The sequence below is a fragment of the Coregonus clupeaformis genome, chromosome 21, assembly GCF_020615455.1.
Source record: "Coregonus clupeaformis isolate EN_2021a chromosome 21, ASM2061545v1, whole genome shotgun sequence".
Lineage (NCBI taxonomy): Eukaryota > Metazoa > Chordata > Actinopteri > Salmoniformes > Salmonidae > Coregonus > Coregonus clupeaformis.
In genome coordinates this window covers 30,884,449-30,898,463 of record NC_059212.1, presented here as the reverse complement: position 1 = coordinate 30,898,463, position 14,015 = coordinate 30,884,449, and the positions used below count along the sequence as shown (strand labels likewise).

At 44.5% G+C, this 14,015-nt stretch overlaps 1 protein-coding gene across 9 annotated transcripts in view; it reads right to left on the bottom strand.

Moving 5' to 3' along the window:
* LOC121535208 (astrotactin-1) overlaps positions 1-14,015 on the bottom strand; it is a 304,191-nt gene that overhangs the window by 193,826 nt on the left and 96,350 nt on the right. For all 9 annotated transcript variants that reach the window (XM_041842034.1, XM_041842037.1, XM_041842035.1 and 6 more), the window contains one exon: positions 687-771. In XM_041842034.1, coding sequence (XP_041697968.1) covers positions 687-771 — 85 coding nt within the window. The remainder of the gene's footprint in view (positions 1-686; positions 772-14,015) is intronic.

The window sequence follows — 14,015 nt, the reverse complement described above, 5'->3', positions numbered from 1 at the left end:
GCGCTATGACAGATGTTGTGGGTAAACACACTGATAAAAAAATATGTTCCTCAGTTGCCTGACATGGGATGTGACTTAGGAGTGTGTCTATTTACCAGAGCTGGGAGAGGAGAGGGGAAGAATGATGGAGATTAATAAACACAGGCAGCTTGGGGACTTGAATCTGCTACAGTGTGAGAGAAAATGTGACAAGGAGCTGCTGCCTCTCTGAGTAAGCTGTTACTATTGGCAAAAGAGCAGCTAAAACCTGATAACGGCCTCATACCAGAGGGGTCAGTCATTAAACATTTAAGTTGTGCCTGTATGCTTTCCCTGTCAAAGACTGACTGCATGGGAGAAATGGAAATCACTTGGGGAGGGAGGGAGATAAGGGAGGATGAGAAATGTGTGACACAATTCAGATGTATAGTGAAAAAAACATATTTCTAACATCAGAACTGCGAAGGCCCTATACTGTAGCAGCAGGCAAATTATTTTAAAGTGATGTATATTGGTAATAAAAGTGGGAAGCATTCTAGAATTCTGAGAAGGATTTTAAAACATCCATCTGCTTGCACTCCACATTTCATGTTAGACCCAACTTAGTGTTCACATTTCTGCTGTGTAATAAAGCATTTTAACTAAGAGCCGCCATGTTAATATTTGATTTAGCACGCAGGACCATTAGAGGCCATATTGTCACTTACCCTTGATTTGGACCCCACTCGTTACGAATACAGAGATGCTTGTGGACAGGGTCCTTCATGTAGCCATCTAAGCATAGACAGTCACCTGCAACGGGAGTACAATAAAACAATGGCATCCATTCACCTGTCTCCCTAATTACTCCAGGACTGATTATTTTCTATTTGCCAGCAGCAGCACAGACAAAGGCTGTGTCGGATATTGCACCATATTCACTATATATTGTAGTGAGCGCATAAGGGTCTTGTTAAAAGTAGTACACTATATAATGAATAGGGTGCCATTTTGGACACAGCCCAAGAACTGTGCAGCTTGGCTGGTCAGGCTAGTTCCTCTCCAGCAGCCTCCTGATCAGTGCTAGTTATTACAGCCATCAGAAACAGGGGAGCTGCTCTTTTCTGCTGATGCCTTCTGTCAGCACACAGGAGGAGGGATGTCGCCCTAACCTGATTCAACTAGATTGATGGGGATTCACATTGAGAGCAGGGGCCTAGCTACTGTATCCTTCCAATGACAGACATGCCCTGAGCGTGTTCTACAGGGGATACGGGGGAGAATGCATTAGCTCCTGATATTCAAATACAAATGTTAGTGCAAAGGTTAACTGTCACAGAATGCCAGGATGAAGGTAATCATATCTGATGTAGCTGCTCATATTTCCTGTACACAACTTGATGGTAAATATATTGAATAACTTATATCTGTAGGCCTGGTGTGTTAACCAGCAGTTGTTTTAGGGGTTTAAACAAGTCCAAGCATCAGGTATTCAGAGTATGAATTCTAAATGGAATTATTTGAGAGCTTAGATTGAGTGGTAATTTCCTCCCTTGATAGATGGTGGGTGTATACAAATATGGATTATGTGAAATGATGAGTCATACCAATTTGAACTTCACCAGAGTTAGCTTTAACATTAAAATGCTAGTCTGGGCCCGATACATCATGCTACAATTACCATAATTAAGTACTCATAATAATAATAATATAATAATAATAATATGCCATTTAGCAGACGCTTTTATCCAAAGCGACTTACAGTCATGCGTGCATACATTATTTTTTTTTGAGTATGGGTGGTCCCGGGGATCGAACCCACTACCTTGGCGTTACAAGCGCCGTGCTCTACCAGCTGAGCTACAGAGGACCACCTAATAAAGTGATTTCTGCACATTAATGTGATGCTATTACTTTTACTGCAAATGATGGAAAGTGAAAGTGTCCTAATGTGTTATACAGGTAATGTGTTATGTTACTGGGTTCTTCGTTTCTCAAGTGACTGACTGAATAATAATGACATGTACTTAGCTATCTCAACCAAATATCCAACTAAACGGCAGTGACATGACATGCATTTGACATTAGAGTTTCCGTGAAATGAACTAATTATCATTGAACTATCAGTAATTATATCTTATTATATCTTAATTGCACAATTATCTTATTTGCAGTGACAACGCACAGGCTCAATCTATACAGGTTAGATTTAGTAAGTCCCAATACATTCATATTCCAAACACTCCTGTTATTTTTGAGTGCCACCTTGCATGAGTAAAGAGAATGCAGCTAGCTATACATATTAAATCCCTTATCCATGACGTTTTAACTCAGAATGTATGTTGGATTCATAAAATGTTCTGGTCTGCGGAACATATGTATACCAGAGAACAAAACAAAGTTTGTTTCTGTGTAATAAATGTCTGATTTGCTTGAAGGGTGAAGCAGAATATAGCAGTAAGACGAACCATTAACAACCGCCTATAGCACCTCCAGCACTCATCGCAGCCTCACACAGAGGTATGTTTCAAATTCACAATCTCTTTTAATATTTGCAGAACCACAGTTACTGTCACAACCCATCCCTGTTTTCATCAGTATATTCTCCCTGAGAAGGTTTGAGCCTGTCTTGTAGTTAGCTAGCATCTAGAACCCTGCAATCTTTCCAGGCACAGAGAGTAGAGGGGGTTTCATTAAGAATGCATCATATGAAAAACACAATGTAATTAGGCATTGCACTAGGCCTCCTATTCTATATTTCATTTTAAAAGAGAGGTGCTCAAATTATGTATTCAATTTTAAGGAATATAGGCAGTGTGTGTCCCAGTGGTCCAACCTTTTATTCATTTAGGTCTGAGAATTCACTCTTCAGTACACCGGAGACACCAGTCCATCTTGAATTATGGATGCAAACATGGAGAGAACTCCTTTTCCCAAAAGTTATTAACATGGGATATGCTTTCTACACTGATAATCAGTAGCATTTTGTGCCATTGATCTACACACAATACCCCACAATGTGAAAGTAAAATTTTGTTTTAAGAAATGTTTACAAATTCATTAAAAATTAAAAGCTGAAATGTCTTGAGTCAATAAGTATTCAACCCCTTTGTTATGGCAAGCCTAAATACATAAAAATGTGCTTAACAAGTCACATAATAAGTTGCATGGACTGACACTGTGTGCAATAATAGCGGTTAACATGATTTTTGAATGATTACCCCATCTCTGTAGCCCACACATATAGTTATCTGTAAGGTCCCTCAGTCGAGCAGTGAATTTCAAGCACAGATTCAACCACAAAGACCAGGGAGGTTTTCCAATGCCTCACAAAGAAGGACACCTATTGGTAGATGGGTAAAAAAAAAAAGCAGACATTGAATATCCCTTTGAGCATGGTGAAGTTATTAATTACACTTTGGATGGTGTATCAATACACCCAGTCACTACAAAGATACAGGCGTCCTTCCAGTAAAGCTAAGAGAGGATCTCATGTCAAATACTGTTGAAGTAATATGGCTACAGCCCATTCTTGTGGGAAGCTGCTATAGACCACCAAGTGCTAACAGTCAGTATCTGGATAATATGTGTGAAATGCTTGAAAATGTATGTGATTTCAACAGAGAGGTATATTTTCTGGGTGACCTAAATATTGACTGGCTTTCATCAAGCTGCCCACTCAAGAAAAAGCTTCAAACTATAGCCAGATCACAATATGGTAGCCATATCAAGAAAAACCAAAGTTCCAAAGGCTTGACCTAATATTGTGTATAAGAGGTCCTACAAGAGGTTTTGTAGTGATTCCTATGTTGATGACGTAAAGAATATTTGCTGGTTTGTGGTGTGTAATGAGGAGCAACCAGACGCTGACCTTGACACATTTATGAAATTGCTTACTCCAGTTACTAATAAGCTTCCACTTATTAAGAAAGTGACTGTAAAAACTGTTAAATCCCTGTGGATTGATGAGCAATTGAAACATTTTATGGTTGAGAGGGAGGAATGGCAAACTTACTTGCTGCATAACTGATTGGCAAACCTACTGCAAATTGAGAAATCATGTGACTAAACTATAAGAAGAAACTATACTGTGAAACAAGGATAAAGAATGATAGTAAAAAGCTTTGAAGCACCTTAAATGAAATCTTGGGCAAAAACGCAAACTCAGGTCCATTATTCATTGAATCAGATGTCTCCTTCATCACAAAACCCACTGATATTAGCAACAACACTGAACAAAAATATAAACGCAACATGTAAAGTGTTGGTCCAATGTTTAATGAGCTGAAATAAAAGATCCCAGAAATGTTCCATATGCACCAAAAGCTTATTTCTCTCAAATGCTGTGCACAAATTTTGTTTACATCCCGGTTTGTGAGCATTTCTCCTTTGCCAAGATAATTCATCCACCTGACAGGTGTGGCATATCAAGAAGCTGATTAAACAGCATAATCATTACACAGGTGCACCTTGTGCTGGGGACAATAAAAGGCCATTCTAAAATGTGCAGTTTTGTCACACAACACAATGCCACAGATGTCTCAAGTTTTGAGGGAGCGTGCAATTGGCATGCTGACTGAAGGAATGTCCACCAGAGCTGTTGCCAGAGAATTTAATGTTATTTTTCTACCATACAGTGAGGGAAATAAGTATTTGATCCCCTGCTGATTTTGTATGTTTGCCCACTGACAAAGAAATGATCAGCCTATAATTTTTATGGTAGGGTTATTTGAACAGTGAGAGACAGAATAACAACAAAAAAATCCAGAAAAATGCATGTCAAAAATGTTATAAATTGGTTTGCATTTTAATGAGGGAAAGAAGTATTTGACCCCCTCTCAATCAGAAAGACTTCTGGCTCCCAGGTGTCTTTTATACAGGTAACGAGCTGAGATTAGGAGCACACTCTTAAAGGGTATAAAAGACACCTGTCCACAGAAGCAATCAATCAGATTCCAAACTCTCCACCATGGCCAAGACCAAAGAGCTCTCCAAGGATGTCAGGGACAAGATTGTAGACCTACACAAGGCTGGAATGGGCTACAAGACCATCGCCAAGCAGCTTGGTGAGAAGGTGACAACAGTTGGTGCGATTATTCGCAAATGGAAGAAACACAAAATAACTGTCAATCTCCCTCGGCTTGGGGCTCCATGCAAGATCTCACCTTGTGGAGTTGCTATGATCATGAGAACGGTGAGGAATCAGCCCAGAACTACACGGGAGGATCTTGTCAATGATCTCAAGGCAGCTGGGACCATAGTCACCAAGAAAACAATTGGTAACACACTACGCCGTAAAGGACTGAAATGTTGCAGCGCCCGCAAGGTCCCCCTGCTCAAGAAAGCACATATACAGGCCCGTCTGAAGTTTGCCAATGAACATCTGAATGATTCAGAGGAGAACAGGGTGAAAGTGTTGTGGTCAGATGAGACCAAAATCGAGCTCTTTGGCATCAACTCAACTCGCCATGTTTGGAGGAGGAGGAATGCTGCCTATGACCCCAAGAACACCATCCCCACTGTCAAACATGGAGGTGGAAACATTATGCTTTGGGGGTGTTTTTCTACTAAGGGGACAGGACAACTTCACCGCATCAAAGGGACGATGGACGGGGCCATGTACCGTCAAATCTTGGGTGATAACCTCCTTCCCTCAGCCAGGGCATTGAAAATGGGTCGTGGATGGGTATTCCAGCATGACAATGACCCAAAACACACGGCCAAGGCAACAAAGGAGTGGCTCAAGAAGAAGCACATTAAGGTCCTGGAGTGGCCTAGCCAGTCTCCAGACCTTAATCCCATAGAAAATCTGTGGAGGGAGCTGAAGGTTCGAGTTGCCAAACGTCAGCCTCGAAACCTTAATGACTTGGAGAAGATCTGCAAAGAGGAGTGGGACAAAATGCCTCCTGAGATGTGTGCAAACCTGGTGGCCAACTACAAGAAACGTCTGACCTCTGTGATTGCCAACAAGGGTTTTGCCATCAAGTACTATGTCATGTTTTGCAGAGGGGTCAAATACTTATTTCCCTCATTAAAATGCAAATCAATTTATAACATTTTTGACATGCGTTTTTCTGGATTTTTTTGTTGTTATTCTGTCTCTCACTATTCAAATAAACCTACCATTAAAATTATAGACTGATCATGTCGTTGTCAGTGGGCAAACGTACAAAATCAGCAGGGGATCAAATACTTTTTTCCCTCACTGTAAGTATTCACACCTGAGTCAATACATGATAGAATCACTTTTGGCAGCGATTACAGCTGTGAGTCATTCTGGGTAAGTCTCTAAGTGCTTTGCACACCTAGATTGTACAATATTTGCCCATTATTATATAAATACTTTTTTCCCTCACTGTAAGCAGCCTCCAACGTGGTGTTAGAGAATTTGGCAGTACGTCCAATCGGCCTCACAACCACAGACCACGTGTATGGCGTCGTGTGAGCGAGCGGTTTGCTGATGTTATTGTCGTGAACAGAGTGCTTCCCATGGTGGCGGTGGGGTTATGGTATGGGCAGGCATAAGCTACAGACAGCGAACACAACTGCATTTTATCGATGACAATTTGAATGCAAAGCGATACCGTGACAAGATCCTGATGCCCATTGTCGTGCCATTCATCCACCGCCATCACCTCCTGTTTCAGCATGATAATGCACGGCCCCATGACGCAAGGATCTGTACACAACACCTGGAAGCTGAAGATGTTCCAGTTCTTCCATGGTCTGCATACTCAGCAGACAAGTAACCCATTGAGCATGTTTAGGATGCTCTGGATCAACGTATACTACAGTGTGTTCCAGTTCCCGTCAATATCCAGCAACTTCGCACAGCCATTGAAGAGGAGTGGGACAATATTCCACAGGCCACAATCAACAGCCTGATCAACTCTATGCATATGAGATGTGTCGCATTGCATGAGGCAAATGGTGATCACACCAGATACTGGTCCACGCCCCTACCTTTTTAAGGTATCTGGAACCAATGGATGCATATCTGTATTCCCAGTCATGTGAAATACATAGATTAAGGTCCTTATATGAACTGTACCTCAGTAAAATCTTTGAAATTGTTGCATGTTACGTTTATATTTGTGTGCAGTATACTTTAATTATTTTTTTATTGGCAAGATAAGCAAACTTAGGCATGACATGCCAGCAACAACGCTGAACCTACACATCCAAGTATAACAGACCAAATTATGAAAGACAAGCATTGTAATTTTGAATTCCGTAAAGTGAGTGTGGAAGAGGTGAAGAAAATATTGTTGTCTATCAACAATGACAAGCCACCTGGGTCTGGCAACTTGGATTGAAAATTACTGAGGATGATAGAGGACGATATTGTCACTCCTATTTGCCATCTACTCAATCTAAGCTTACAGAAACGGTGTGCCCTCAGGCCTGGAGGGAAGGAAAGTCATTCCGCTACCCAACAATAATAAAGCACCATTTACTGGCTCAAATAGCCGACCAATCAGCCTGTTATCAAAAGTAAACTTTTGGAAAAAATTGTGTTTGACCAGATACAATGTTGTTTTACAGTAAAAAAATGAACAGACTTTTAGCACGCTTATAGTGAAGGGCGTTCAACATGCACGGCACATACACAAATGACTGGTGATTGGCTGAGAGAAATTGATAATTAAAAGCTTGTTGGACCTGTTTTGTAAGACTTCAGTGGGACTTTTGACATTATCAATATAATAGTATGCTGCTGTGAAAACGTATATTTTATGGCTTTACACCCCCTGCTATATTGTGGATTGAGAGTTAGCTGTCTAAAAGAACACAGAGGGTGTTCTTTAATGGTAGCCTCTCCAACATTATCCAGGTAGAACCAGGCATTCCCTAGGGCAGCTGTCTAGGCCCCTTACTTTTTTCAATCTTTACTAATGACCAAGCCCGTGTGTCTATGTATGTGGATGACTCAACACTATACACGTCAGCTACTACAGTGAGTGAAATCACTGCAACACTAAACAGAGAAATGCAGTCAGTTTGAGAATGGGTGACAAGAAATAAGTTTGTCCTAAATATTTCAGAAACCCTAAACCTCAACTAAATCTTGTAATTAACAATGTGGAAATTGATACGTTGAGGAGACTAAACTGCTTGGAGTAACCCTGGATTGTAAACTGTTATGGTGAAAACATATTGATGCAACAGTAGCTAAAATGGGGAGAGGTCTGTCCATAATAAAGCGCTGCTCTACCTTCTTAACAACAATATCAAAAAGGCAGGTCCTACAGGCCCTAGTTTTGTCGCACCTGGACTACTGCCCAGTCGTGTGGTCAGGTGCCACCAAGAGGGACTTAGGAAAATTACAACTGGCCCAGAACAGGGCAGCACGGCTGGCCCTTAAATGTACACATATCAAATCAAATCAAATTTTGTTTGTCATATGCGCCGAATACAACAGGTGTCACACCTTACCGTGAAATGCTTACTTACCAACAATGCAGTTCAAGAAATAGAGTTAAGAAAATATTTACTAAATAAACTAAAGTAAAAAATCTAATAAAAAGTAATACAATAAAATAATAACGAGGCTATATACAGGGGGTACCGGTACCGAGTCAATGTGCGGGGGTACAGGTTAGTCGAGGTAATTTGTACATGTAGGTAGGGGTAATGTGACTGAGCATAGATAATAAACAGCGAGTAGCAGCTGGGGGTGTCAATGTAAATAGTCCGGGTGGCCATTTGATTAATTGTTCAGCAGTCTTATGGCTTGGGGGTTGAAGCTGTTAAGGAGCCTTTTGGACCTAGACTTGGCACTCCGGTACCGCTTGCCGTGCGGTAGCAAAGAGAACAGTCTATGACTTGGGTGACTAGAGTCTTTGACAATTTTTTGACACCACCTAGTATATAGGTCCTGGATGGCAGGAAGCTTGGCCCCAGTGATGTACTGGGCCGTACGCACTACCCTCTGTAGCCGAGCAGTTGCCATACCAGGCGGTGATGCAACCGGTCAGGATGCTCTCGATGGTGCAGCTGTAGAACTTTTTGAGGATCTGGGGACCCATGCTAAATCTTTTCAGTTTCCTGAGGGGGAAAAGGTGTTGTCGTGCCCTCTTCACGACTTTCTTGGTGTATTTGGACCATGATAGTTTGTTGGTGATGTGGACACCAAGGAACTTGAAACTATTGACCCGCTCCACTGCAGCCCCGTCGATGTTAATGGGGGCCTGTTCGGCCCACCTTTTCCTGTAGTCCACGATCAGCTCCTTTGTCTTGCTCACATTGAGGGAGAGGTTGTTGTCCTGGCACCTCACTGCCAGGTCTCTGACCTCCTCCCTATAGGCTGTCTCATCGTTGTCGTTGATCAGGCCTACCGCTGTTGTGTCATCAGCAAACTTAATGATGGTGTTGGAGTCGTGCTTGGCCACGCAGTCGTGGGTGAACAGGGAGTACAGGAGGGGACTAAGCCCTTACCACCTGTGGCGGCCCGTCAGGAAGTCCAGGATCCAGTTGCAGAGGGAGGTGTTTAGTCCCAGGGTCCTTAGCTTAGTGATGAGCTTTGTGGGCACTATAGTGTTGAACGCTAAGCTGTAGTCAATGAACAGCATTCTCACATAAGTGTTCCTTTTGTCCAGGTGGAAAAGGGCAGTGTGGAGTGCGATTGAGATTGCGTCATCTGTGGATCTGTTGGGGCGGTATGCGAATTGGAGTGGGTCTAGGGTTTGATGAGCCTTGAGAAGTTTCTACAACTTGATTAGAGTCAACCTGAGGTAAATTCAATTGATTGGACATTATTTGGAAAGGCATTCACACGTGTCTATATAAGGTCCCAAAGTTGACAGTGCATGTCAGAGCAAAAACAAAGTCATGAGGTCGAAGGAATTGTCCGTAGAGTTCCGAAACAGGATTGTGTCGAGACACAGATCTGGGGAAGGATAACAAAAAAATGCCTGCAGCATTGAAAGTCCCCAAGAACACAATGGCCTTCACCATTCTTAAAAATGGAAGAAGTTTGGAACCACCAAGACTCTTCCTAGAGCTGGCCGCCCGGCAAAACTGAGAAATCGGGGGAGAAGGGCCTTGGTCAGGGAGGTGACCAAGTACCCGATGGTCACTCTGACGGAGCTCCAGAGTTCCTCTGTGGAGATGGGAGAACCTTCCAGAAGGACAGCCATCTCTGCAGTACTCCACCAAATCAGGCCTTTATGGTAGAGTGGCCAGACGGAAGCCACCCCTCAGTAAAAGGCACATGACAGCCCGCTTGGAGCTTGCCAAAAGGCACCTAAAGGACTCTCAGACCATGAGAAACAAGATTCTCTGGTCTGATGAAACCAAGACTGAACTATTTGGCCTGAAAGCCAAGCGTCACGTCTAGAGGAAACCTGGCACCATCCCTACGGTGAAGCATGGTGGTGGCAACATAATGCTGTGGGGATTATTTTCAGCGGCAGGGACTGGGACACTAGTCAGGATCGAGGGAAAGATGAACGGAGCAAAGTACAGAGAGATCCTTGATGAAAACCTGCTCCAGAGTGCTCAGGACCACAGACTGGGGCGAAGGTTCACCTTCCAACAGGACAACGACCCTAAGCACACAGCCAAGACAATGTAGGATTGGCTTCGGGACAAGTCGGGACAAGTTGCTAGTCGTCGTCGTCGGGTGAGGTTGTGTCTCTCTCTGGCGGGAGGTAAGCTTGGCTTATATGGCTTATATACATAGTTTGGGCTTTGTCGAGTAAAGCTTAAACTATGTATTTAGATTGTAGTTAGGTATTGTAGGTAGTTATTGTGGGTTGTTGTATGTAATTATTGTAGGTTAGTATTGTATTCGGCTGAGCCCGGTGAAGCACGAAGCTAGCTAACCCACTACCTGGACTAGCTGGTGGGTAGCTACTGGTAACTATTAGCAACTGTGGATAGTTGTTTCATGCCTGAGAGTACCTGTAATTATGCCAGCTAGCTGCCTACAATAATTACATACAATAATGCCTACCATTCAGCTGTTTTCTAACCTCATTATCTGAAGCGTTAACGTTAAGTAGTAAGTGGCTACTGTGCTTGAAATTTAGCTAGCTTGTTGCTACCTGGATAGCTACTAGTAAACAATAGCGAACAGACGCGAACTGGCTGAGTCAATTCAGTGGCTAGCGTTGCACTTGGCTAGCTAACAGTAGCTGCTAGGGGTAAGTTATAACCTACATTTGTGTTTTGTTTTTACATACTGGTAGCCAGAGTCGTTCAAGGGAATTCGGGACATGGGTGACTAGTTAACGTTAGCTTGGCTCTCTCTGTGTGTTCGTGCCGTGGGAGGAGGGGTTTCTTCTTTGTCTGAAAGCAATGGCTAGCTAGTATGCTAACTATTCTAGCTAACTAACTGGCTGAATAAGTTGACGACGGACTCGCTCAAGCTGTCGGGTCTAACCCACAACGTTAGACACGGATACGAATGATCTGCTTGGCGTGTTGACACACTGGTGGTTTGTTGTGGCCGAGTATTGGTGCTAAACCGTGTTGTTGGAGTCTGGCATGCTAGTTGGCTGTGGCATCATATGACTAGGTGCCCTGGACGATTTTCACGGAGGAATACTGTACCAAGTTAGCTAGCTGAATAAACTAAGTTAGTCTATTCCTAGAAAACATTGAACCGCTGTAGTTTACAACAATTATAGTTTCTGAGGTGGAAGTAGGGAGAGTTATATTTGTGTGTTTCAGTGAAACGTAAGTGAGGGAGGCCCCGCTCTCTCCTTTCCCAGATGTTTAGTTCATTTCATTCCGATCTCCTTTGCATTATTGTAGCCATTTTCTGTAGCCTGTCAACTATGCCTCTGTCTATCCCTGTTCTCTCCTCTCAGCACAGGCTATACTAACGCCTCACACCGCGTGGCTGCTGCCTCTCTAACCTGGTGGTCCCTGCACGCACCACCCACGTGGAATTCCAGGTCTCAGGCAGCCTCTGGAATTGCCGTTCTGCTGGCTACAAGGCAGAGTTCATCTCAGCCTATGCTACCCTCCAGTCCCTCGACTTCTTGGCGCTGACGGAAACATGGATTACCACAGAAAACACTGCTACTCCTACTGCTCTCTCCTCGTCTGACCATGTGTCCTCGCATACCCCGAGAGCATCTGGTCAGCGGGGTGGTGGCACAGGAATCCTCATCTCTCCCAAGTGGACATTCTCTCTTTTTCCCCTGACCCATCTGTCTATCTCCTCATTTGAATTCCATGCTGTCACAGTCACTAGCCCATTCAAGCTTAACATCCTTGTCATTTATCGCCCTCCAGGTTCCCTTGGAGAGTTCTTCAATGAGCTTGACGCCTTGATAAGTTCCTTTCCTGAGGATGGCTTACCCCTCACAGTTCTGGGTGACTTCAACCTCCCTACGTCTACCTTTGACTCATTTCTCTCTGCCTCCTTCTTTCCACTCCTCTCCTCTTTTGACCTCACCCTCTCACCGTCCCCCCCTACTCACAAGGCAGGCAATACTCTTGACCTCATCTTTACTAGATGCTGTTCTTCTACTAATCTCACTGCAACTCCCCTCCATGTCTCCGACCACTACTTTGTATCCTTTTCTCTCTCGCTCTCCTCCAACACTACTCACTCTGCCCCTACTCAGATGGTAATGCGTCGTCGCAACCTTTGCTCTCTCTCTCCCGCTACTCTCTCCTCTTCCATCCTATCATCTCTTCCCTCTGCTCAATCCTTCTCCCTCCAATCTCCTGATTCTGCCTCCTCAACCCTCCTCTTCTCCCTTTCTGCATCCTTTGACTCTCTATGTCCCCTATCCTCCTGGCCAAAACTCTTGAGCGTGCCGTCTTTAGCCAACTCCCTTGCTATCTCTCTCAGAATGACCTTCTTGATCCAAACCAGTCAGGTTTCAAGACTGGTCATTCAACTGAGACTGCTCTTCTCTGTGTTACGGAGGCTCTCCGCACTGCTAAAGCTAACTCTCTCTCCTCTGCTCTTGTCCTTCTAGACCTGTCTGCTGCCTTTGATACTGTGAACCATCAGATCCTCCTCTCCACCCTCTCCGAGCTGGGCATCTCCGGCGTGGCTCACTCTTGAATTGCGTCCTACCTGACCGGTCGCTCCTACCAAGTGGCGTGGCGAGAATCTGTCTCCGCACCACGTGCTCTCACCACTGGTGTCCCCCAGGGCTCAGTTCTAGGCCCTCTCCTATTCTCGCTATACACCAAGTCACTTGGCTCTGTCATATCCTCACATGGCCTCTCCTATCATTGCTACGCAGACGACACACAACTAATCTTCTCCTTTCCCCCTTCTGATAACCAGGTGGCGAATCGCATCTCTGCATGTCTGGCAGACATATCAGTGTGGATGACGGATCACCACCTCAAGCTGAACCTCGGCAAGACGGAGCTGCTCTTCCTCCCGGGGAAGGACTACCCGTTCCATGATCTCGCCATCACGGTTGACAACTCCGTTGTGTCCTCCTCCCAGAGTGCGAAGAGCCTTGGCATGACCCTGGACAACACCCTGTCGTTCTCCGCTAACATCAAGGCGGTGACCCGATCCTGTAGGTTCATGCTCTACAACATTCGGAGACCCTGCCTTACACAGGAAGCGGCACAGGTCCTAATCCAGGCACTTGTCATCTCACGTCTGGATTACTGCAACTCGCTGTTGGCTGGGCTCCCTGCCTGTGCCATTAAACCCCTACAACTCATCCAGAATGCCGCAGCCCGTTTGGTGTTCAACCTTCCCAAGTTCTCTCACGTCACCCCGCTCCTCCGCACACTCCACTGGCTTCCAGTTGAAGCTCGCATCTGCTACAAGACCATGGTGCTTGCCTACGGAGCTGTGAGGGGAACGGCACCTCCGTACCTTCAGGCTCTGATCAGTCCCTACACCCAAACGAGGGCATTGCATTCATCCACCTCTGGCCTGCTGGCCCCCCTACCTCTGCGGAAGCACAGTTCCCGCTCAGCCCAGTCAAAACTGTTCGCTGCTCTGGCACCCCAATGGTGGAACAAGCTCCCTCACGACGCCAGCACAGCGGAGTCACTCACCACCTTCCGGAGACACTTGAAACCCCACCTCTTTAAGGAATACCTGGGATAGGACAAAGTAA